The following is a 23,208-nucleotide window of genomic DNA, read 5'->3' as shown; positions in this document are numbered from 1 at the left end:
TTTCATCCGGACATATCATTTCCTCTCCTCTTCATCATACACCATTGAAGAAACTGCAGTTCCGTTTGCAGGGTGTAGTAGGCAACACAAAGACTGCAGTTTGATCGGATATGTAGGTTAAAATGATATATGAATATCAAAAGAAAGCTGTCACCATCAATGAAAAAATTAGAGTTTTTAGTTTTTACTCACCTTCCTCCAAAAAGCTGCATCCCCAGCAGAGCAAACACTACGATGAAGAGGAAGAGAAGGAACAGCAGGCTGATGATGGACTTCATGGAGCTCATGAGGGACACAACCAGGTTCCTGAGAGATGCCCAATATCTGACAAGAACAAATCAAACACTATTTGTCTCTGTAAAATATGCTAGGTATAACAATTTGCAACCAGCACAGGCTTAGTCTCATTGTCTGACTTAGAAGACTAGAGTTGTTGTCATTGAACGTTTCACCCTGAAATCTATCATACATCTCTGAAAGAGATGATAGAAAGAAAAACAGGATAACAACAAACAAAAACACCCACATGCATTCACCCACATACAATACACACAAATAAAAGATCTTTACTTTGTGATCTTGAAAATTCTCAGAAGTCTTAGCGCTCTGAGTACACTGATCCCAAACGACATGCCCGGCCTGAAGAAGCCCCAAACCACCTCGAATATGCTGCCAACAATGACCTGCAAATCAATACAACAAATATACTTTTCATTTTTGGGGCATTTTACTTATTTTTGACAGGACAACTGAAGAGAGACAAGAAACGCTGGAGGAGAAAGTGGGGAACAACATGCAGCAAAGGGCTGAGGTGGGAATGGAACCCATGGCTGCTGCGGCTTTTGCACCTATACATTGGACGCACTGAGCCAAATCAAAGTCCACAATAAGATATACACGTATATGTCTACAATACAACAGAAAGCCTCCACTTCTTTACTCTTCCTGTGAAATTACAAGGTACACTATTTAGGCATATTGCTGCTAAAGGCTGGTGTAGCTGCTTGAATATATTTTTTAAGATTAGTTAACTTGTGTGATTGGTTTATCTGCTTTTGTTGGTGGTCTTTATTTCTTGACCGGGAAACAAGCATAAACAAAAATTATACTTTTGCTTTAAGGTAAAACCTTTTCCCATGTAAATAAAACAGAGTTGCTTAGATTTTTTCATTTTCTGGTGTATTATGGAGTCAGAACAGTAGACATAGGACCTCACCCCACAGTCGAAACAGTTGAAAGATGAGTGAAAGTAGAGCCGGAAACCCAGACCATACATTTTCAAAAACATCTCAGCCAAAAACAGCCCAAGGAAAACAAACTCTGCATAGTCTGGAGACGAGAAAAAAAGAAGAGCAATTAAACAAAAGGATAAGAAGGCAGCTGTCTGCACAGAAACAGAGCCTTCATCAGACGTGACTTGAGTCATTTTCAAAAGAATAATTCAAAACTCAAACCCACAGAGGAAAATGGTGAGCCAGTCAGGCTGATTGTGGTGGACAATAGCCACACAGATGGTGTTTAGAGCCACAAGACTGAGCACCATCAGGTAGAAAGTATCTGTCTTCACCATGCGGCGGATGGAGATGCGTAACATGCGCTCTTTACGCCGCAGGTAGGCAGCAGGACCACGCCGGCCACTGCGGAAGTTCATCCTGGATCTAGACATGCCTGTGAGAGAAAGATGGAGGGAGAGCAGAGGGAGTAAGAAGGCAGGAGGAAGAGGTGAAGCGGAGGTGAGATTTACAGAATGTGAATAACTTTAAAGCCTGCCCTAAAGCAAAAAGTAAGTGAGCAGACTGAAATTGTAAAGATCCTCACTCACTGGCAGTCGATGTGTCTGTGAACTTTTCATCCCCTGGAGCTCCTCTCCGTGCTCCAGTCTTCTTACTCGCTCTCTTTAGCACTAGAAGTGTTCCACATAAGCTTCAGGTTATTCATACTTTAAATGTCTCAATATTAGAAGGGAAATGCTAACAACAAAGAAAATGATCATTCTTTAGAAATGAAGGTCTTATTAAGAGATAGTAGCATCATTAAATAAACTAAACTGTGACATCCGCATTAATTAAATCTAGATGACTCTCCATATAAACCCTGTACTGTCAACACTGACGATAGTTTTTGCCTTTTATAAAATGTTTGATCTGTATCCTCTTCTTTTTTGAACTTTTGTGCTGTATTGTGTGTTTTTAATAACATGAGTGTGTGTTTAACACACATATTTGTACTTTGCACTACATCTGGCATACAGTTTGGCTGTGAAAACTACTTGATCTCACGTGGCTGCCTATTTATTGTGTTTGTATGCTGATTTATGTACTGTCCTCTTTTAAATATAGACATTTATACAGTGTATGCATGTTGACTTTATTTAATTCATATTTTGATCACAATGCAATGCACTAACATAAATCTACCACTGCAGCTTGGTAAAATAGCATAGAGGGTTTGTGATCAGGTGAAGCTGTAGTTATTAACACACTGAGAGTGGTGGTGTCAGTGACAGAGATTCTTTTTTTCATGTTATATCCTTTATCTTTAGCTGACGTGAACATCTAATGGTCACAGGCAGAGTCACACCATCAACCAGGGCGTTTAGGACTCTGCCTCTACACATGGAGCACTTGCAATACCAACTAAGCTTAACAAGCGCCCCACAGTGATGGCTCTCTATAAAGTAGATAGCGTCATTAGTTGAAATGTTGTTGTTTTATCTTCATTAAGAGCTCACAGGAGAGTCACATAATGATCCACAATCCTCATTTTGTATTTGCACATAATGCAGAAGGTGGCAATGAGAAACTGCAAAGTTCAATGCATGTGAATGAACCCGTAAATCCTTTTAAATACATTTTGCCAGTGATTATTTAGAAAAATGAAGGATTATGGATCATCATAACTGCTTTTAAGTCACAATTTTCACAGTTGAGTTTGTATCTCTAGCCTCATTCCTGGGAATAACTTACAGTGCACCGCTGTAACATGTTCAGACATCCTTGTTTGTTCATATGCTGCATTTAAAGCAACACATAAACGGATATTGGAACGACAAAAACGGAGACTGCTTGTTTGATACTAAATATGGTTATTCACATGTTGTGTTCCGTCTTACTCTCCATATAAAACATATTTTACAGACTCATCCGATATGAATAGAATCTCTTTAACAAGTTATGTAAATTTGCCTCATTCAGTTATTAAGAGGCTGATTTATTTGTCTATTTCACTGAAAAATGTTCTACAGGGGTATTAATGAGGCTGAACACGACGTGCATCCATCCACGTCAGATTGATGATTTGACTTTTTATGTAAAAGTGACTCATGAGACCAACATGTTAAATAGCAAACATGTTTATGTAACAAGGTGCGTGTCTGAAAAAGGGCTTTAGTTTCCCCAGTGAGACTGAATTGGTAATATTAAATCAAGCATTAATATTGTTGCTATGGTTACCTGCAGCTTGCACAATCACTCACAGCACAGAGGTGGTTAAAATGTTGAGTAGAACAAGGTTAGGCATGTTTCCACATACAGTTGAAAGAGTCATTTCTGCAGCCATCATGTAACATTTGATGAAGGTTGAAGTGAAATAAGGTGAATGAAGTTATATATGACTGATTCGTGTGTAACTCACCATCTAACGCCGATCTCCCTGAATTTTTATTCTCTTCTGCCAGCATCACTTCCTCTGTAATACAATAAAACTGGAGGTTATACACAGATACACTTGTGGTTCTTAGTTTAAACCACATGACATGGAAATGTTGCATATCCCAGGCTTCAATTCTTTAGGATGTCTGCAAACATTTACAGGAACAGAGGCCAAACTGATGTAAACGAATGCTTTGAGAGACCAGCGTGACCTTCGTTAGAGAGAGCTCTTCTTCTCTATTACGCTCTCCCAATATCTCTCTATCGCTCTCTTTTCTCTCTTCCTCTTCCCACACTCTCCCACATCCACGCACACAGAAAATGCACTGCAGCTCTCTCACATACACAAGTATGGGCACACACAAACGCGCGTGTGCACATATGTACATGCACACGAATTTAAGTCAGTGAGTCAGTATCACCTTTTCCTCACCCTCTATTGCGTGGGAGACAAGCGATGTAGATTGCTATTACAGAAGTGTGTGTGTGTGTGTGTGTGTGTGTGTGTGTGTGTGTGTGTGTGTGTGTGTGTGTGTGTGCCACTCTACTGTAGGTCCAAAAACTCTGAAAGTGTCTGCAGCAGAGCGATCACTTTACAAAATCAGCTGGTAAAAAGACTGACAATTTATCTGTGAAATTATTACAATCATACAGTATTGGAATATTAAATCACTGTCACTTTAACAGAATGGTTTGACATGTTTGGCATTACACTCTTTCTTGTTGCCATTCAGTTAAAAATGCTGTTACATCAACAGCCAGCAGCTACTTAGCCTAGTACAGCATTAAGGAACTGTTTAGCTCAGCTTAGTATGGAAACCAGTAAAAACAGCTAGCCTTGCTTTGCCCAAAAAGCAAGCAACCAAATCTTCTAACCAGGAGTTGTGTAGGCTCTATTTAACACAAGGAAGCTAAGCAGCTACTTAGCTTTTTTTAACAAAAAGGAGCAGATTAGTTTAGCTAAGAACACTAAGAGGCAGAAACAGCTTGCCGTGCTCTGTCCAAAAAGCAACCAAATCTTTTTTCATTGCCTCATACTTTTTCTTCTATACGTCAAACATCATCAAACATTTATTAACATACAGCTTGAAAGCTGTAAAAACTGAAACACGAGATCTAATAACAAAAACATTTTAAGTAACAATCAGTCACATCTTTAAGGTTCCTATCAGAAATATAAGTTGTGATTTCAGCAGCAGCTTATAAATTGTGCTTAGGGATGCACTGATCCTACTTTTTAGGTCCCGATACCGATATCGATACCTGGGCTTTGGTATCTGCCGATACCGATACTAGCCGATCCGATCCCCGTATTGATTTAATAATCTGTATTCCTTAATGTGAGGATAAAATCATGTTTTGGCAACTTCAGGCTTTTCTGACTTGATGGTGAACTGTACCTGAGTTCCAAGTGCTAAACCAGAGGCTGGAATCCCTTTATTTCAAGGATCCGGAACAATTAAATCCAATAACCTGTCAGTTTTTTTACACTTTGAACCCATTAATAGGAGGTTACTTGTTTCTTTGCAGTAGGCTACAGCTAACATAAACTTCTTCCTTTGGGCTTCCATTATATTTTTAAGCACGACTGCCATCCGTCGAAACATTACCGCTGCACATGTTGCAAGTTTCCGGCGGAGTTGTCAGCAAAAGAAGCGTAACATACACCTAAACTGCAGAGCCTCTGTAGTTATCCTCCATCATGCTCAGCCGGGCAAAAATGCACAGGCCGGCCGGCGCACATGGCTATTGTAAACACAGAAAAGCATAGAACTGAAATGAATAGATCTGCCATATGGATCGGCACTATATAACAGCCCTTTGTCAGCGATATCCGATCTAGAATTTTGAGTCCGATCCAGCCGATATCCGATACCAGGATCGTATCGGTGCATCTCAGACAGTTTGCCTAATGATAACAAAAGCTTCAAAGATGTAAGCAGAAAAAGCATTTAAATCTAAAATACATAAAGGTGTACTCCAAAACTCCTCTTAAGTTACATTCAGAGGTAGTTCAGTAACTAGTTAAGTGATCAGAGCAACTCTCCCCTAAGCACAAGATAACCAGATCATTTAAAGTAATTTTGTGTGAAATTCAGCAGCTGTCTTCTCATTAACTCACTGTAAGCCTCTGCACAGCTGCATGCATTTACATAACGGAATTAATGTGAGTGCATCTGCAGATGTGTGTCCCAGTACCTGCCCTGTCTATCCAGGCTCTGTAGCCGTTCAATTCTCGCTCCACCTGCTGCTGCCGGCGAAGCTTCATGAAGGCGCGCCTATTCTCCACCCGCTCTCTCTCCTTGGCAAATTCTCTGAAGAGGGAAGCATTAAAAACTGTAGTCATGAAGCATAGAACAGACAGAAACATGAATGTAATACAAACAGGAAGAGTCAGACTCACCCAGACAGGACTCCCAAAACCAGGTTCAGCACAAAGAACGAGCCGATAATGATGAGAGGAATAAAGTACATCCAGTTCCATGTGGTACCCAAGGCATCGTTGGTCTGAAATCAGCAACATTGATTCGTTATTACACAAATACATGGGCAGTGTTATGTTTTGTGACTTAACTGAGCTTACATTATACAGAACAGCCGTCCATCCCTCCATGGTTATGCACTGGAAGACAGTGAGTACAGCAAACAGGATGTTGTCAAACTGTGTGATGCCGTCGTTGGGTCCAATCCCGGTGTCATTGCAGATGTAACCCTCTGGACACTTCCTCACCCCGCAGGAAAATGCCAACTCTGTTGAGTCCACAGTCTCATTTTCTACAAAAAAGGAATCATACTGTTACCAATATGGTTCACTATAACAGATACTGACTTTTTTTTTTTTAGGTTGGGCAGCAGAAGAGAAAATAATCTTAATTTAGTTAATTCTATACACAAAATCTGTACAACAAGCTGTGACGATGCATTTGGTTCACATGTGAAAACTATATATAACGACTCAGATTCCATGTGCAAAACCATCTGTTAAATTGTTCCTATTGAAACCACAACCTGTCTTTTTACACCTTGTTTTTATTTATATTAAGCAAAACAGATACAAAGCGTTGGATTCTGCACCATATTCTAACCTATTATTACTGATTTTCATTGCTTGTGCTTGTTGCTCAACACCTACGTGAGTACTTAACCTCACATTAGGCTTTCTGTGAAGATGTGTTTTTTCTAATTGTTAGCTTCACTGTGCATATTAATTTTTTACAGTAAGTGCAGGATTTGAAAAGAGAAGACTGTGTTGACTTTATCTCTAAAAGAGGCGAAACTTTCTCAGAGTTAAAAGCATCAAAGTGTGACTTCGTGGCTTCACAGTCAGAATGGAACTTACACAAGTGTAATGTGGAAACTTGAAACTGTCTGGCATACAGTAGTTAACAGCAGTAATATGACACATACTTTTACCATTATTACTTTAAACTGGAACTAAAAGATTTTCCCATATCACCCCCAGTTTTAGCATCTCTACACTGGCTCCCTGTTGTTTTTAGGATCAATTTTAAGATACTTTTAATCACTTTTAAAGCACAACATGGACTCGCGCCTCAATACATCTCTGAGCTCTTATCCCCCCATAAACCAGGACGCAGTCTGAGATCCTCTGGCAGGGCTCTGCTTGCTGTTCCACGGTCGAGACTACAAACTAAAGGGGGCAGGGCCTTTGCTGTCAAAGCCCCCCGACTGTGGAATGGTCTGTCAGAGGAAATCAGATTCGCAGAATCAGTCCCTCATTTTATTTCACGACTCAAGACACACTTTTATCGTAAAGCTTTTATTTTGTGAATTTATTTTAATCTTTAACGTTTCATCTCTGCTTTTACTGTCTGTTTGCTTTTATTGCTTCTCTGCTTTTACTGTGTTTTTATTATTTTTGTGAAGCACTTTGTACTTGTATTGAAAAGTGCTATACAAATAAAGGTATTATTATTATTATTATTATTATTATTATTATTATTATTATTATTATTACTGGCATCGTAGCTAATAACCTGTTTCATCTATTGTCATTGTTAGTGCTGATGCTCTGGTTGTTTGTGGCTAGTCATTTTCTTTCTTTGGATCTCCTTCTATCCCACTTTCCAAGCTCAACACAGTAGAAGATGGCTTTTCAACATGAGTCTGGTTCTGTTTAAGACTTCTGCCTGTTCAAAAGGAAGTCATCCTTTGCCACTGTTGCCAAATGTTGCCTAAAGGGATGTTCCAAAGCGACTACTTTCTTTGTGGTTTAACTAGTATTTAATTTCTGACTAACCAACTCCTAAATGTCGGAAAACACTTTGAAAACAGTGAAAATTAGGCACGATTCACTTAACATCGCTAAACATGGGATCACAGAGTCTGCAGGTAAACACTGCCAAATCAGTTTGCAGAGTGTGGCTACCCCCAGAGTTAGCACCACCAGCTGGTTAAGCACAGGGCTGCATCTCGCTCGGCTGAAAGTGAAGCTTCCAGCAGTGTGTCTGCCCCCTGGTGGCTGGATGCAGTATAGATCAACAACTCCGTCTCCCCCATTCATTTGAATGGGGCTGCAGTCACACTTTAAAAAATAAATACACGTGGTACGAATGTTTCTCACATCTGTATGCTGTGGTGATATGTAGTTAGTATTTAACTGTTTTGGAAAGGAAGCAGTGTGGACACTGTTGGATGAACATTGATTAAATATCTATTTGTGAAGTATGGGTAGAGGGCATGTGACCGTGGTACATTGGACATCTTGTTAACTCGTCCAAAATGTCTTGTTAATACTGGTATTTTGTCATTCTCATTATTTGTGTATTATTTTATTATTGGTGTTTTTTCTTTATTTTCTGATACAGTATTTTTCTTCTCTGTTTGCTGTTTTGTCTATTTGTCTGTTTTATATTTTTCTCACTCTTCGGCTTGGCACTATTTTGCACTGTATGTTGTGGATATGTGTTGTTAAAAATGTAATATCCAATAAAACTTCAGTTATAAACTGTTTTGTGTTCAAGGCCTCTTTTTTCTGAAAAGTTTCTTTTTCGTTAGAAGTTAAAAAACGGGGTTTTACTATCGGGTTTGCTTTGATTCACAGCCGCCGTAGAGGGAAACTTCAAAGGACACACAGCAGGATTTTTTGGCATCAGAACCGTACAACGGGAAGAGGCGGAGCAATGCTGTCCATTTTTATCTACAGTCTATGGTTAAGTATTGCTCCTCTTAAGTGGTTATATGCCAGTTTAACCAAACACAGCCTACAAAGAACTTTATCTCGATTTTCTGGCAGTATTTTGAAGATGAAGCTATTTTGAAGAATGCCATCTGCCATCTGTGCTTGTTTACATACGGGGAAGCAGAGCATTAATCTGCAAGTTATGGACTTCAGAGCAGTGAGGAGGGCTAATAATTCATAATAATCCTTCCCAATCAAAAACAGACCCAACACTATTTAGTATTAGTATGTATGTAAAGTTATATAGGTAGAGACAGAGAGAGAGTAGACTAAATGTATTTTAATTACCAAATTATAAACAAACATCATCTGAACTGAATTAAATGATGAAAAGACTGAATGCTGTTCAAATGCTTATAAAATGTTTTAAGTGTTTGCTGTTGGGTTTTATTGGTTGCTATTATTTTGTTTGTTTTTTTAACTCTGTAAGCACTGTGAATAGCTCTTTCTATCAATGTTGCTTTATAAATAAACTTGCCCTGCCATCATAGCATTATTCTAGGAGCCATTACCCGGAGCTACAGACTTGGCTTGTGGCAGTGGCTGCGCTATATAACTTGGACACAGAAATTGTCCAGCATTTCTGGCCTACAAAAATAAAATCTTTAACAACTAATTTAACTGACTATTGATTCTGGTGCTTACAAGTGAGGGTGACCATGTCTAATCATTACATTGACCAATGCAAACATCCATAGTTGCCAAGGGTTTTAAACATGGCAGATTCATGTTGGATCCCTGAAAATAATGACTCAAGGAGTATGGTTTAAACCAGCTCTGTGTCTTGAGATAACTTTTGTAATGAATTGACGCTACAAAAATATAAATTGTTTGTTTGATTGATTGATGGATTGATTGATTGATTGATTGATGATTGATTGATTGACTGATTGATTGATTGATTGATTGAGTTAATCTTCTAAAATAAACAATGACCATCTTTGCTTTAGAAAGGCAGAAGGCGTAGATTGAGATTATTTTTATGAGACTGGGTGGGATCATTCCAGCTCCTCTGAGGAACTTTTATTTTTTTAATACTTTTTTTGTTAAAAACATGACTTACACATGCACAGGACAAAGAGCAGGAAAACATGCAGCTCAATGCGAATCTTTGCAGTGAAAATGTAAAAAGAAAGAGTGTTTGGACAGCATCTGTCAATCACTTTGCCTGACAACAAGACCAAGAGCCGTAAAGTGTAAATAAAGGATAGATGTGCTGTAAATATTCTTAAGATTTTTAACTTATTTAGGTTTTCTTCATCTTTCCTTGAAATATTTCAGAAGATGACAGTAAATGCGTGTTGTGGCGTGTGATCACAGAGTAGTAGTTACCTATTTAACCTATTTTACCTATTCTCTAAGGATTATTCTGAGATTGCAGTTTCTGGGATCTATGAAAACTTCAGGTTTTTGAACAAAGCATTCTGTTTGAGAACAAAGTGTAAATCACACATACCCATTGGTATAACAGTCCAATACAGTCATAAACTATCCAAAAACAAAGGTAACAATACTCTTGTTGAGTCCCTGGTATTGTGATAAAAACAGGTGCACCAAAAAACAGAAGGTGTCTACAGATGGCAAGCTGGTTAAGCCAAAATCCATCCTTATACAGTCAAACTGTTGAGGAGGCTGAAAGCTGTTGTAATATACCAATAAACCAACACAGCAATAAAGTATTTCAGGAGGTGTTTTTAGACACGTGCCGTTATTGGTGAAACCTTCACACTAACTCGGGAACACATCCAAAATGTTTCTATTGTGTCTGTTTATTTTCACACGTTTTAAACATTAAATTAATCTCAAACAATAACACTTGTGCTGTGTGGACTGCACACTTGGCTTCACAATAGAAAGACTGTTAGCCATGTGTTTGTGTGTGTGTGTGTGTATGTGTGTGTGTGTGTGTGTGTGTGTGTGTGTGTGTGTGTGTGTGTGTGTGTGTGTGTGTGTGTGTGTGTGTGTGTGTATGGACCGTACCGAGGATATCAAAAGATGGCAGGCAGGTTTGGTCAAGCTTCCCACTGTAGAACTCCAGACCGATGATAGCGAACATGAGGATGGCAAAGAACAAGAGGAGGCCGATTTGGAGTAGTGGGATCATAGCCTTCATGATGGACTTCAGCACAATCTGGAGGCCTTAAAAAAATTCCGTAGTTAAAAATCACCACAGTTTTTAAATAAAAAAAAGTAAGAGTCCACACAGCTATCTTATTGTCTGTTGTCCATGAGGCAAACAAATCTCCCCATCAGCAGTTTTAGGCCTCATTAAACATGTTGTAACTTTTTTTTATACGTTTAAACCAACAAAAAGTTTTAGACAGAAAGGGCTACTGCTGGACTACTTGTTGACCTGATACAGACACTGAAACCAGAATATGGCTTCAAATTGAATAGAGATATACACAGACTACAACTCCAAAAGGGCTCCAAGGCTTATTCTCAAACTTATAATATAGAATGATTTTATATGTTTGAGTAACAGTTCATACTTTGGTATGAAATTCAACATTTTGAGGACTTAATATCAGATAGTATATATGAAGGTCTTGTAGACACAAGCTTACACATTTTTGAACAACTCAATATATGAGCTAGAAAATGTCCCAGAGAACAATCATTTGCAGCAATATACCAGTTTGTTCAACTTCACAGTGCAACATTAGAAGTCGGTGTTTGACTCACTGGGAATCCCAGAGACGAGTTTGAGAGGTCTCAGCACTCGCACGGCCCTCAGGGTTCGGAGGTCGACTGGGATGTTCATGTGGGACCCAGCAGTTGCCAGGATCCTGATAGACAACACACAAACATCATGCAAAGACTATAGTTAATTCATATTTTTATGACCTGTGGGAAAAAAGTATGGTGGTATTTGTCTTAAGTCAATTTTAGTTTTGAGTTAAATCAACAGCCATTTCATGGGATGGTCAAAAAATTAAAAATAAACCTGGGTTAAAATAGAGAAAATACAACAGGGACATATTAAAATTAAAACAAAAAACCTGGCTAAATCTGGTGTAAAGTCTCCCAAATGATTTTGTCTGTGGCGTCTGACTAATTTTGTTATAAAAGTAGGTAAAAGGCCACAAATGAAGGTAATTCAAGGGCAGTTTTGAAAAATGAATCATTTCAAAGGAACAAATTGCAAATAATAAATCTGATTTGATGTCCTGCAGCTGTACAGTGAATCCATTTAGTGTACCAGACTTGTATGGGGAGAGAAAAAAATGCACAGCTACATACACCTGGCAGGCATCTCTACTCACATCTGCCCACGCACACATTGATGTCCTCCGCCTCCACACAAACAATGAAAAACAACAGCAGCAGCGACCGACAGGCAATCTCTTACCAACGTGCACCAGAAATTACATCTGAATGTAGCCATCCAAAGCAGCATTTTTATTATTTATCTAGTAGGGAAAGATAATACTACAGTGCAATCCAACATATTCATTTGGGATAATTTTACACTCAAGCTAATTTTGTGGCTCGTATCCGTTAACGCTTTACAGGTAAGAGGATTGATATCTGCTGTTAATTTGCAAAGAAATATTTGAACTGGGATATAATGATCCAGATTTCTCCCTCTGTTTCACACAGGTACAAATATACAAAGTCATAAAATCTTTGGCCAGTGATAGGAAGTGTGGGGGAGGGTATATGTGTGTGTGTGTACAGGGGGGTAGAAAGCACATGGCAGGAACTCAAGTGTAAGCCTACGCAGAATCTCTCCTGAAAAGCAGTGGGAGGGGAGAGAGGCCGAATGAGCAAGTGAATGAGTGATGCCACTACTGCGGATAAACATTGAAATGCTGTTCAAAGTGCTGAGGGCCCACCGTACATACCACTGTGATCAGGACCTTTCTGCAGAAGTTCACAATAGGTGCAGAACTACTGAGGGAGCAGCTGTCTATGCTGCGGTTTCATGAAGAACAAAATGATCAAAAGTTGTTCATGAATCAAATTTCTCTCCCTGGCATCTTTAAAATGAGCAAATAATGTGGATAAGGATTTCAAAGATAAATGTTTTGATGGTTCACAAGTAGTCCTAATGTCAAGCATCTTCTTGTGTAAAAACAACCTAAATCAATTAGTAACGTAGTCATTGTTTGCTTTTGCGTGTTCTTGTTGTGGATCTTTTGTTTTGTTCTAACATGCTACACTGTTCCCTGGGTCCTATGTTCCCAAACTGAAGAGATTGGTAGTCAGGGAAAGCTGCTGTTCAGATTGCAAAAAGGCAAAAGGATGTTTCAAATGCAGCTTGTACAGTAAAAATCTATTCAGCCACTGTGGAGATTGTAATGTATGTAGACAACTGTCTCACTCACAAATTCGAGGGTGTAAGTTTAAAGGAGAACGATCAGTGCAGCAGTACGTTAGTCATACCACAAACACAGGAAAAGTCGTCTATTGAACATTTGACGCAGGGAAAAAACAAAAATGAAAGAGAACATAAAACCCTTAGAATGTCACTATTATGTGTCATTTTAAGAGGATACACTGCAAATACTGAAAATCAAAATGTCTTATCCCACTTGATTTAAGATAAATTTACTTAACAAGTAACATTTGAGCAAGATAGAGGGACTTTATTTTACATTTCATACATTTTTCAAGCTGAGACCTTATTTGTAGAAGACTTGATTTCAGTTAATGCATTTTATTGAAAGAAAGAAAGAAAGAAAGAAAGAAAGAAAGAAAGAAAGAAAGAAAGAAAGAAAGAAAGAAAGAAAGAAAGAAAGAAAGATAGAAGAAAGGAGAAGAAAGAAGGGGGAGGAAGTCGGATGGAGAGTTAGACCCAGGAAAAAAAAGAATATACTTCATTTGTTCTCTTTAAGCCTTGGAGTCAGCAAATTAATTTGCGCAGGAGTTTAACATTTGTTTTTTTAAGGGTGGGTTACAGTTTTCAGGCACTGTTTCTTCTAAATCAGATAAAAATATATATCCTCAAACTACATGCACACAATGAAATAGCTACTTTTGAGCATAGCTGGCTTATCCTAAAAACAACATGACTGAATATTAGTATATCCAGCTCACTATGAGAATACATTATATCTCAAAATGCTCAAATTAAACTTTGTAATCTTATTTCCAGTACAAGATGGTCTTAAACCTAAAAAGTGCCGCTATAATACAACTCAAATTAAGGTGAATATATCTCAAATGATGAAGTTGACATAAAATGTATTAGTGCAGAAATCTTTTTTTGAGTGAAAGAATACTAATTTTTCGCATTCCTGTCTTATTCTGAGGTACTAAGCTTTAAAATACTGGTAGAATATCGCTTAAAATAAGTTTTTCCCTGCTAATTTTAAGATCACAGTTTTCTAAATATTACGTCTTATTTTAAGAAATCTTACCAAGCAAATTTTCACTTGTTCTATTGGCAGATTTTTATGCTTATTTCAAGGTAAAAGTACCTTGAAAGAAGAAAAATGTGAAAACTGATATACTAGTGCTAAATAAAAGAACTGCTAACAGCAGTATGTTAGCACTGCTATCACATTTTCTGTATGTTAGCATGCTAAAGTAGCATTTAGTTCAGTAGCATAACAGTAGACTCAGCAGCGGAAGTTCCTCCAGCACAGAGGATATTTCAAAACTTGACACCTGTATTTAAGCATACTACTCATGATAAAAAAGTTGAACATCACAGAAATGTGGACAGAGAAACCTTAGTTATGCTTCAAACAAAATTCCCTGTGCTTCACTGTGACATGAATTCAGTTGGCATAGCAGCTAAATTAATTTCCCGGCCTTGTTCCAGGACAAAAGTAAGTCTCTCTTTTCTTTTGTCTTATTTTGTGTCAGCTAAGTTTAGTAAGTCAGGGTTATTTAGATGATTACTTAAGTTATTGGTTTTTCCTGTGCATGTAAATGTATGGGGTGAGTGAGCGAATGAGCAAATGAGTGAGTGACTCAGACACAGAGATGACACAGCGAGAGACACTGAGACAGAAAGTGGGAGTGGGAGTCGGTAGAAATAGCCTTCAAACCAAACACCCTGAACAAAGGCAGGCAGCAGCACAGTTCCTTCAAGGATGCACTTTAGGCACAACAATTCAGCGGAGGCTCCCTCAAAATTAAAGTAAATATTCTGTCTGCTTGTGGTAGCTTATGAATCATCTCTACTCATAGAGAGGCCATTTTCTTTTGTTGCGTTGTGAAATTGTTTTACAGTCGGAACAAAATTCACGGACACTATCAGTAATCGTTCAAACAAACACTGTTGGAGTCTCTCAGCTTACGAATTCAAACCTTTATTTTACTTTATTTGAGAAGCTGTGTATACTAATTGCGTGGATACATCTTCGCCGTTTCAAAGGATTGTTTGATAAATATGAATTTCTAAAGTTGTTTTCAGTGAGTTTGCATGGGGTTCCTCAAGGTTTTATTCTCAATCCTCATTGATTCTTCTTTCACTGGTTGGCATAATTAACCTACACAATACTTCCTAACATCCTTTCTCTGACAACTTTCTTGATATTTAATTCATTGTCCCGACTCATGAGCAAAGACAGGAATTCCAAGAATTTTCTCAAACTCAAAACAAACAAACAAACAAAATACTTTAATAAGTTTTTGGTACTCAACTGCAATTGTTAAAGATTATTGGTTATTTTACCTCAGTGTCAACTGAATTGGCTATAAAAAAAAAAAAATAACCATGCACACGATAATAAAAAATCAGGACTCTAGGTCTAATATAGTCTTGACTTAAACTTAGAAAGCCACATCAATCAGTTCCTGAATATCATACAGTGCCACTATCAAGCAAAAGTATTTATACAATCATTACATCGACTACTGGCCACAACAATTTGCTGTATGTCGTCCCACGCACTCTACTCACCACATTTCCTGTCTCTCCTCAGCTGTCCTATCAATGAAGACAAAAACTCCCCAAAAACAAACAAACAAAATTGACATAAAGTTCTAAGTATGCGGTTTCTTGTTAAACTAGCATATCATGACCGAAGCAATGCATAACCATAACGGGCATGTGGACGCTAAGGCTTGTGGTGCTAGCTCTGCTAATGTTAGCCACACTTAATAAAACAATTTTGCACCGTTTACCCACAGATCCTGTATTGAGCCAAGTCAAATAAACAGTGTTAATTTTTGACTGTTTCTGACCTTTAAGTGATTAGTTGAAATTTAAATTTCTGTTTAAAAGACAGAACACCTCTTGTGAAAATAGCATTCACTGTAACTGCTAAACATCAGTCACTATGGTGAACATGTTAGTAGGATGATGTTAGCATTTGGCCCAAGGCACTTCTGTCTCTAATGTTTGAAAAACACCTCTCCAAGCTCACACTTGACTTAAAAGATGGGTAACTGTGATACATTCATGTAACTGTCCAATTATATTCTTAAAGTTAGTAGTTCTGTTTGCAACTTGAATTGGCTGTACCATGACTTCATATATCAAGACTGCAATCAAATGTATGGACAGTATTTAAATGTCTTGTAGTAGTCAATATTCCAACTGTTGTTTTCTGTTTAATTTTTTTGTAAAACAATCTCTTGTTTTGCAGGAATGAATTTTAACCTGGCAGTAATTTGTGGTACAATTACTGCTGAGAAAAATGTCAAACCTCACAGTTCAAACACCCAATATCATCTCTTTGTCAGCCCACTAAAAACAGCTAAAAACACATGTGCCTCAAACTCATACTACTCTGTTACATTCTAGTAGCGAGGTAATGTTCATTGTGAGAGGCTAATCTCTTCATCATTTGCTGTTTAAGTGAGGCACTGCAGCACAGTATTATACCAAACTGGCTCTGGAGAGGATGAATTCATTACATGCACAAAATGCAGCCTCTCCCACACACCTCCACCTACACTAAGAACACCACAAAAAAACTACAGTAATCAGCAGCATCACGTTGTTCACCATTTAAGCACAGATCTGCATAAGTAATGTGCAGTTGAGTCAACATCAACATAATGCACAAACAAACTAATACCTTTGAATTAAATCTGTAAAAAGAAATAAACCATCTAATGGCAACATTAATACTGCCTAGTTGAATTGGGATTACATTAAAAAAATAATCATTTATTCACTGTAAGTCATTTAATAAATGGCTGGGTGCTTGTTTTCCAAAAGAAAACCCACCTGGGACTGTAAGCTATTGTTTGTTCAGTTCAATTATGAGAGCAAAATTAGAGCTGAGACCCCTGTAGCTGTCCTTAAAACTGCTGGCATAATACACAGGAGATCTTGAAGTAAACTTTTAAGTCCTGTATTAGTTTTTATAAGCCACTGTTAGAGTTGGACACACTTCAGTTTGCAATTTGTCACAGAGTTTTAATGTTAAAGGGGGCTGGGTTTAAATGCAAGGTCAAAGCATTTGCCAACTACAGCCAGATCACAGTAGTTTATAAAGGTACATGAAAGTAAAGTTTGAACTAATGTTACACCATTTAATGGTAATATATATTAGCCGGTAAGAATCTTAAATTCTCTTAGAAAAAATTCAGTTATGTCAGTGTACTTAACTTCCAAAAACAATCACTTAGTGTCAGATAAAACAAACATCAATCAGAATTATTTTAAAGAAAAATATGTATTTTAGTTTTATGCACACAGTTATAAAAGAAAAGAAAAATGTGTTAAGAATAATTTAGCCTAGCATATTGAGTATTTTAAACATGTACAAATTAAGAATACTTTTTTTATTTGAACTACACACATTCATCAGGCACCTTTGACTCTTCCCTATTGATTAGTCATTGGTTATATTACTGGGCTAGCATTAGCTGAGACATTTAGTTCAGCTATACACAACAGTTATACCTGGCACATTCTATTGGTCAACAATTTTGACTGAAAAACTAGTCAGAGTGTATTTAGTTCCTTTAAACAATCATCCTAGAAACAGTGCTTGACACTACCTTTTAGCAAACTGTTACAGTCTGTTCCTCTATTTGAAAGTTTACCTGGAATGGTAATTACCAATCTCACTGTCTAGGCAAAGCATGCATACTTATTTTTAGGGGTAGCATCTATTTGAAACAATTGTTTAACAATTTTAACACCAGCTCAATTATTATCCACAAAACCAGCTCACAAAAGCTTTACAGAAAGCAAACCCAACAGCCAGCCTTCCTGTTGACAATGTAATTGCAAAACAATTCAGACGTGAAAGCCCACAAGTATGAATGCTTACAACTGCTCAGGCCAAATGTGTCAGCTCTGGGAAGATTATCAAATACGTTTTCTATTGTAAAATGTATTATCACGAAATACCCATCACATTGATAATCCTTTTCAAGTCCTTTACATAGATATACGTCGTTATGTGCAAAAAGAAATAGTTAAGCCACATACACTTCAAAAGTCCACTCAGTACTGAAAAAATATAGTCCAAGGTGAATTCTTCCATTTATACTCAAAATCTTACAATTTACTACATACTTACACTTTTACTACAAATTATATTCACACACATACATACCCATCAAAATGCAACATACTGTTCACACCAATACATGGTTTCACTTCTAAACATTTTAAAAGTATTTTACATAAGCCCCTCACATAATTTATTAAATATAAACTATTTACATAAAACTATGGGAGCTCATGGTTATTCTCTTTCCTCAAAAGGGGGGGAGGAAACATGAATAGCTTGTGGATTCATACAAAATCTGCTCGCCTTGTAGTTGAATGCACTTGTCCACATTTGAAAGAGCTCTGGGTAGATTCAATGCAGAGCATAATCAGGCTTGTGTACTTTACTGTACTGCTGAAAACTATAAATGGAGGATGGGTGCTAGGATGGAGTCAGTAAGTATATATAGGGCTCTATACATACTATATAATCTGTCATTTCTTTTGCATGTCCACATAAAATATAATAGATGCACACTGCAATGCAAAGACAGACTCAAAAGAGAAAGACTTTTCTCATTGCTCCTGTGTGTCTGTCTTTATGCCAGATGGCTAATGAATCACTCCCAACTCCCACCCAGTTGTATTATTCATCCTGTCAAAAGAGCATCAATTTTAGCTAAGTGTCACAAAGTAATGGGGACTGCAGTCTAGGGCATCAGGGAAAGCTGATATCCTTCATGTAACATGATGGGATGATGCTGACAGGGACGGACACACACAAACACACACACAAATACACACAGTGTTGTTTGTGTGCAGTCACAGATGGGGGAAAATATAATTTAGATGTTAGGAGGGTGTCTTTAGAAACAATTTAGAAAGCTGAGGGCAACAGGTTTGACAGCAACAATTTGTACCTTCAGAAGATCTTTTAAATGGAGCAACAAGCATACACACACATGCAGGCACGCACACACACACACACACACACAGACAAGTCATTTGGGAGACATTTTATTGCTAATCAAAGCATCAAATCCACCTGTGCCTATCTGTCTGCCCCAGGATATAATTGACCATTTTAGGAATCCCATCGAATTAAATTGGTTTGTGGGTAAGTTGTTCTAGCTGTGGACCTTTTTTTGCTACACACTCCTCACTCAGATTAGGGATTTTAATTGAGCTTGGTGTCCCAGCAGATTTGCTTCTGGCAATTCATTAATATGAAATGGAATGAATGCCGCCAGCACTGGCCCAGTGGCCTCATTTTTATTCCCAATCGGCCTCTATGACACATGTGTGTTTTCTTTTAAGTCTGACTTACTTGTGCCATGCCACAAGTGTGTGTGTGAAAGTCACAGTGTGTCTGTCTGTCTGTCTGTCTGTCTGTGTGTGTGTGTGTGTGTGTGTGTGAGAGAGAGAGCGAGGGAGAGAGAAAGGGGAGAGCAGCATATGTGCTACCAGAAAATGTGGCAGATAGGTGGCAGGAAACCAGGTCATCAGTTGCCCACCAGCTGTGGCTGGAATGGGGCAAGGTGATTTGTGGGCTGCAGAAAGCACACTGACACCGTAGTGCATTTTAGAATGTAAATTACATGATTCAAAAGCTCAACATTAGATTGACATTGTAGTGTGTGAAATTTACTTTAGCCTCACATTTTGAATAGTTTACTTTGCTGTTTGTTGTGGTTGCAGGTTCCAGGAAGTGCAAAGCACACAGTTGCTTATTTACTGCAGCAATAACAGAGCCACTATTTATTAATCTGGAGTTTCTTTTTAGACCTCTGACTATTGAACTTAAACCCACAACTCTGTGGTTTTTAGCTATGATTTTGTTTTTTACGCACTCCTGAGGGAAATATCTTGCTCTTCAGCTGCCCCTCTTTGTTCAGCAGCTAGTCGCTAACTGTGCCTACCTGCTGTTTGTTTCTGAGCAGGTAGTGTGCAGTGGATTTTACGGCCTTTTGCTGAAAACAGCATGCCTGCTGGGGCCAAAAACACAGCTGTGAGGGCGGTAAGAGCAGAGACAGAAACAGAGAAACAAACAAACAAACAGCTAAACAATGAGCCAAAACCCACAATGTAGTTTCATAAATGTGAGAGCAGCTTCAGATTTAGGTGATAATTCTGTCAGTTCATCAACCAGAGCAGCCTATCTCACGGTGTTACGCTGTTTATGCAACACAGTTCTGATTAAAAATGTTGTACTGCCAAAGGTGCTGTGCATTAATAGCTTTATAAAACATCTTAATCCGTTCAGCCTCCTGAAGCACAATCTTTTGCTCCAATCTTGTGTAAAATCAACATGTCATTAAACTGACCCTGTACTTGCTATGCTTAGTGCTTTTTCTACTTTACCTCACACATTGCTGCACAACTACAGACACAGGGTAAAACTAAAACAATCAGTCATGTCAATGACTCCTTGACAAAACAAAATCCTCAACAATCATTTTGATAATTGTTTAAGCCATATCTTAAAGCTATAAGGCTCAAACTTGGTTGATTCCTTAAGCTAAAATATATTATATAGTGCCCCTTATCTCTCTCTTAACATATTAGAGTCACTTGTTTTGGGGGGATATTTTTTTTACTAAATAAGCAATGTAAAATGTACCTTTTGGTGAGCATAGTTGTAGGAATGGTGTGTAAGTGAGGACTAGGTGTTGCTTCACAAAATCAATAAACACTGAAGAACAAGAACATGTCTAGCAATATCTTTTAATGCTTTAAGTAGATCATCATGATCATGATAAATATTTTTTTGATAGCAGTCATTAAAGATTAAATCAGATTAGATCTACACCACAGCTCGCTCATAACACCATCAAACTGTTACACAACTTGCACCACTGGCCTTGAAGTGACATCCCACGCCAAATCCCTATTTTTGATAGCACTCACTGTCTGTTGGCTTGATGGTTGGCTGGTAAAAGAACACAGTCCTTCTTACTGTATTATTACATATTGAAACATACGAGTATAGTATTTATTAAGTCATAACCTTGTAACATTTCCTGTTTTTAAGTATATATATGAGGAAAAACAACACAAGTGGATTATGCTGCTTAAATGGTTTGTTTCTGTATTCTAAACATTCAAGTTGATCAACTGATGGCCTTTTTTTGTTTAAAGTGGGTACAAATCAAAATCCTGTGTGACACTTTATATTCAGTTGTTGTGCATTATGTGTTTCTCCTGCCATGCATGCCTTTTTCATTCTCAATTTCAATTCAATTCTAAATAGAAGTTCTAAATCCACAACAAGCTGTGAATAATGAGCTGTTGCTTATACCAAACAGCTCTTTTTTCCTCTTCTTTTCTGCTTCTGTTTGCTAACAAGACATTCATACAGAAATGAAAGCAAAAAATGTTTCAATGCAAACTCAGATGTCAAGTGAGAGAATTTAAAAAGCAACCAGCACAGTTCAGGTTCTGAACAGATTATTAAACTCACTGTACACTTTATACCAGGAAATTCTGTGAAAATCTGTCAACAACACAGCTGCTCAGCATTCAGATGGTCTACAAACGTGATGCTGATATGTGCCTTTTATGTAAGAGGTAAAGGGACTGCGAGCAAGAAAGACAGACAGAGAAATAAGAAATACTGAAAAAAAAAAGGATGTGGGTGTCAGGTTGAAATGAGATGTCAACGCGCCAACAGCAATCTTCCCTGAATGCTGAATACTGTACACTTAGCCACAAACAACATCACACCAGTGGTAACAATGTTAAACTCCTGCGCAAATTAATTTGCTGACTCCAAGGCTTAAAGAGAACAACTGAAGTATATTCTTTTTTTTCCTGGGTCTAACTCTCCATCCGACCTCCTCCCCCTTCTTTCTTCTCCTTTCTTATTTCTTTCTTTCTTTCTTTCTACCACCATCCATTCTTTCCGCGTCTTTGCATAACATGTTCAGCAATGCATTCACATTTAATTCACATAGGTCCTGGGGGCGAACCGAAGCAGGTTTTATACACAACTGCCAATCCACTTATCCACCCACCTATTGCTGGCTGCAGAACCGGAGTATACCATGGAAACACACATTTTCTAGCATTTAAGTGTTGTGTTTTACAGCATATGTATGTGGTAAATAAATGTATATGCTCTCAAAGAAAATTCCCATCAACAGATTTACAATAATTAAAAACCTGCCTATAGGGTCAACCATTAAATACCACGTGTCAGACAAGAGGAAAGGCATCTCAGGATAAGGAGCCTTTAAAATAAAATAACAAAACAGATCAATTTTAACACAAGCAGCATAAAAAGCATGAATGCATCAATTAACTTGACAATGAATATTTTGGATCACCACCCACAGCCCAGCAGAGTAAAAAATAATTCTGTCAAAATAAGTTGCAGAACCAGCTGGTGAGCTCATGCAATCATCAAAGTTTGTAGTTCATCATAAAGTTAAAACAAATCCAAAATTAAAAGATATCAGCTAGAGACACATCTCCTCACACAAGGAAAAAAATCGCCCCTGCTGGAGACACATCCCACATTTTAATAATTAGGGCTCAACTGAACTTTGGCTAGAATGACAAACTCATGCAAAGACTAAAATCAACAATGATTTGACATAAGCTACAAACATATAAACTAGGCCACAGCCTGGTATATTGTTCTTCCTTTGAGCCACAGTTGTCAGATAAGTGACCCATATCATTGTACTGGGTAACATGTTCCTGCATAATGAATGATGAACATGGCCAGCTACTTTATTAAGGGTCCACCACAGAAACACCATCCATCTGCTGGAAATATTCACTGGAGCACAAACTTTATTAATACACAACCAATGTCTCCAACAATAGTTTAAGCACTCCTCTTTGATAAATAACACACAATGATGTATCCATTTAGACATATTGATTTACATTAAGTGTATAAACACTGAAACTGCATTTTTAGTTGTTGTAATATCGTCTCCAAAGCAAAGCAATCCTTTTTTGTTCGCTGTAAGCATGTTAGCAGTTATAGCTGGCAA

General features: G+C 37.8%; 1 protein-coding gene across 1 annotated transcript in view; it reads right to left on the bottom strand.

Annotated features, from left to right (window-relative positions):
• cacna1eb (calcium channel, voltage-dependent, R type, alpha 1E subunit b) overlaps nt 1-23,208 on the bottom strand; it is a 68,903-nt gene that overhangs the window by 21,251 nt on the left and 24,444 nt on the right. The window contains exons 8-18 of the mRNA XM_034702370.1: nt 11,539-11,642; nt 10,834-10,992; nt 6,235-6,425; nt 6,055-6,158; nt 5,850-5,965; nt 3,634-3,687; nt 1,823-1,903; nt 1,459-1,668; nt 1,217-1,329; nt 571-683; nt 193-324 (exon numbers count right to left, since the gene is read on the bottom strand). Coding sequence (XP_034558261.1) covers nt 193-324; nt 571-683; nt 1,217-1,329; nt 1,459-1,668; nt 1,823-1,903; nt 3,634-3,687; nt 5,850-5,965; nt 6,055-6,158; nt 6,235-6,425; nt 10,834-10,992; nt 11,539-11,642 — 1,377 coding nt within the window. The remainder of the gene's footprint in view (nt 1-192; nt 325-570; nt 684-1,216; nt 1,330-1,458; nt 1,669-1,822; nt 1,904-3,633; nt 3,688-5,849; nt 5,966-6,054; nt 6,159-6,234; nt 6,426-10,833; nt 10,993-11,538; nt 11,643-23,208) is intronic.

The sequence above is a fragment of the Notolabrus celidotus genome, chromosome 15, assembly GCF_009762535.1.
Source record: "Notolabrus celidotus isolate fNotCel1 chromosome 15, fNotCel1.pri, whole genome shotgun sequence".
NCBI lineage: Eukaryota > Metazoa > Chordata > Actinopteri > Labriformes > Labridae > Notolabrus > Notolabrus celidotus.
Note: the sequence above shows the minus strand (reverse complement) of the source record. Positions and strands in the feature narration are given on the sequence as shown.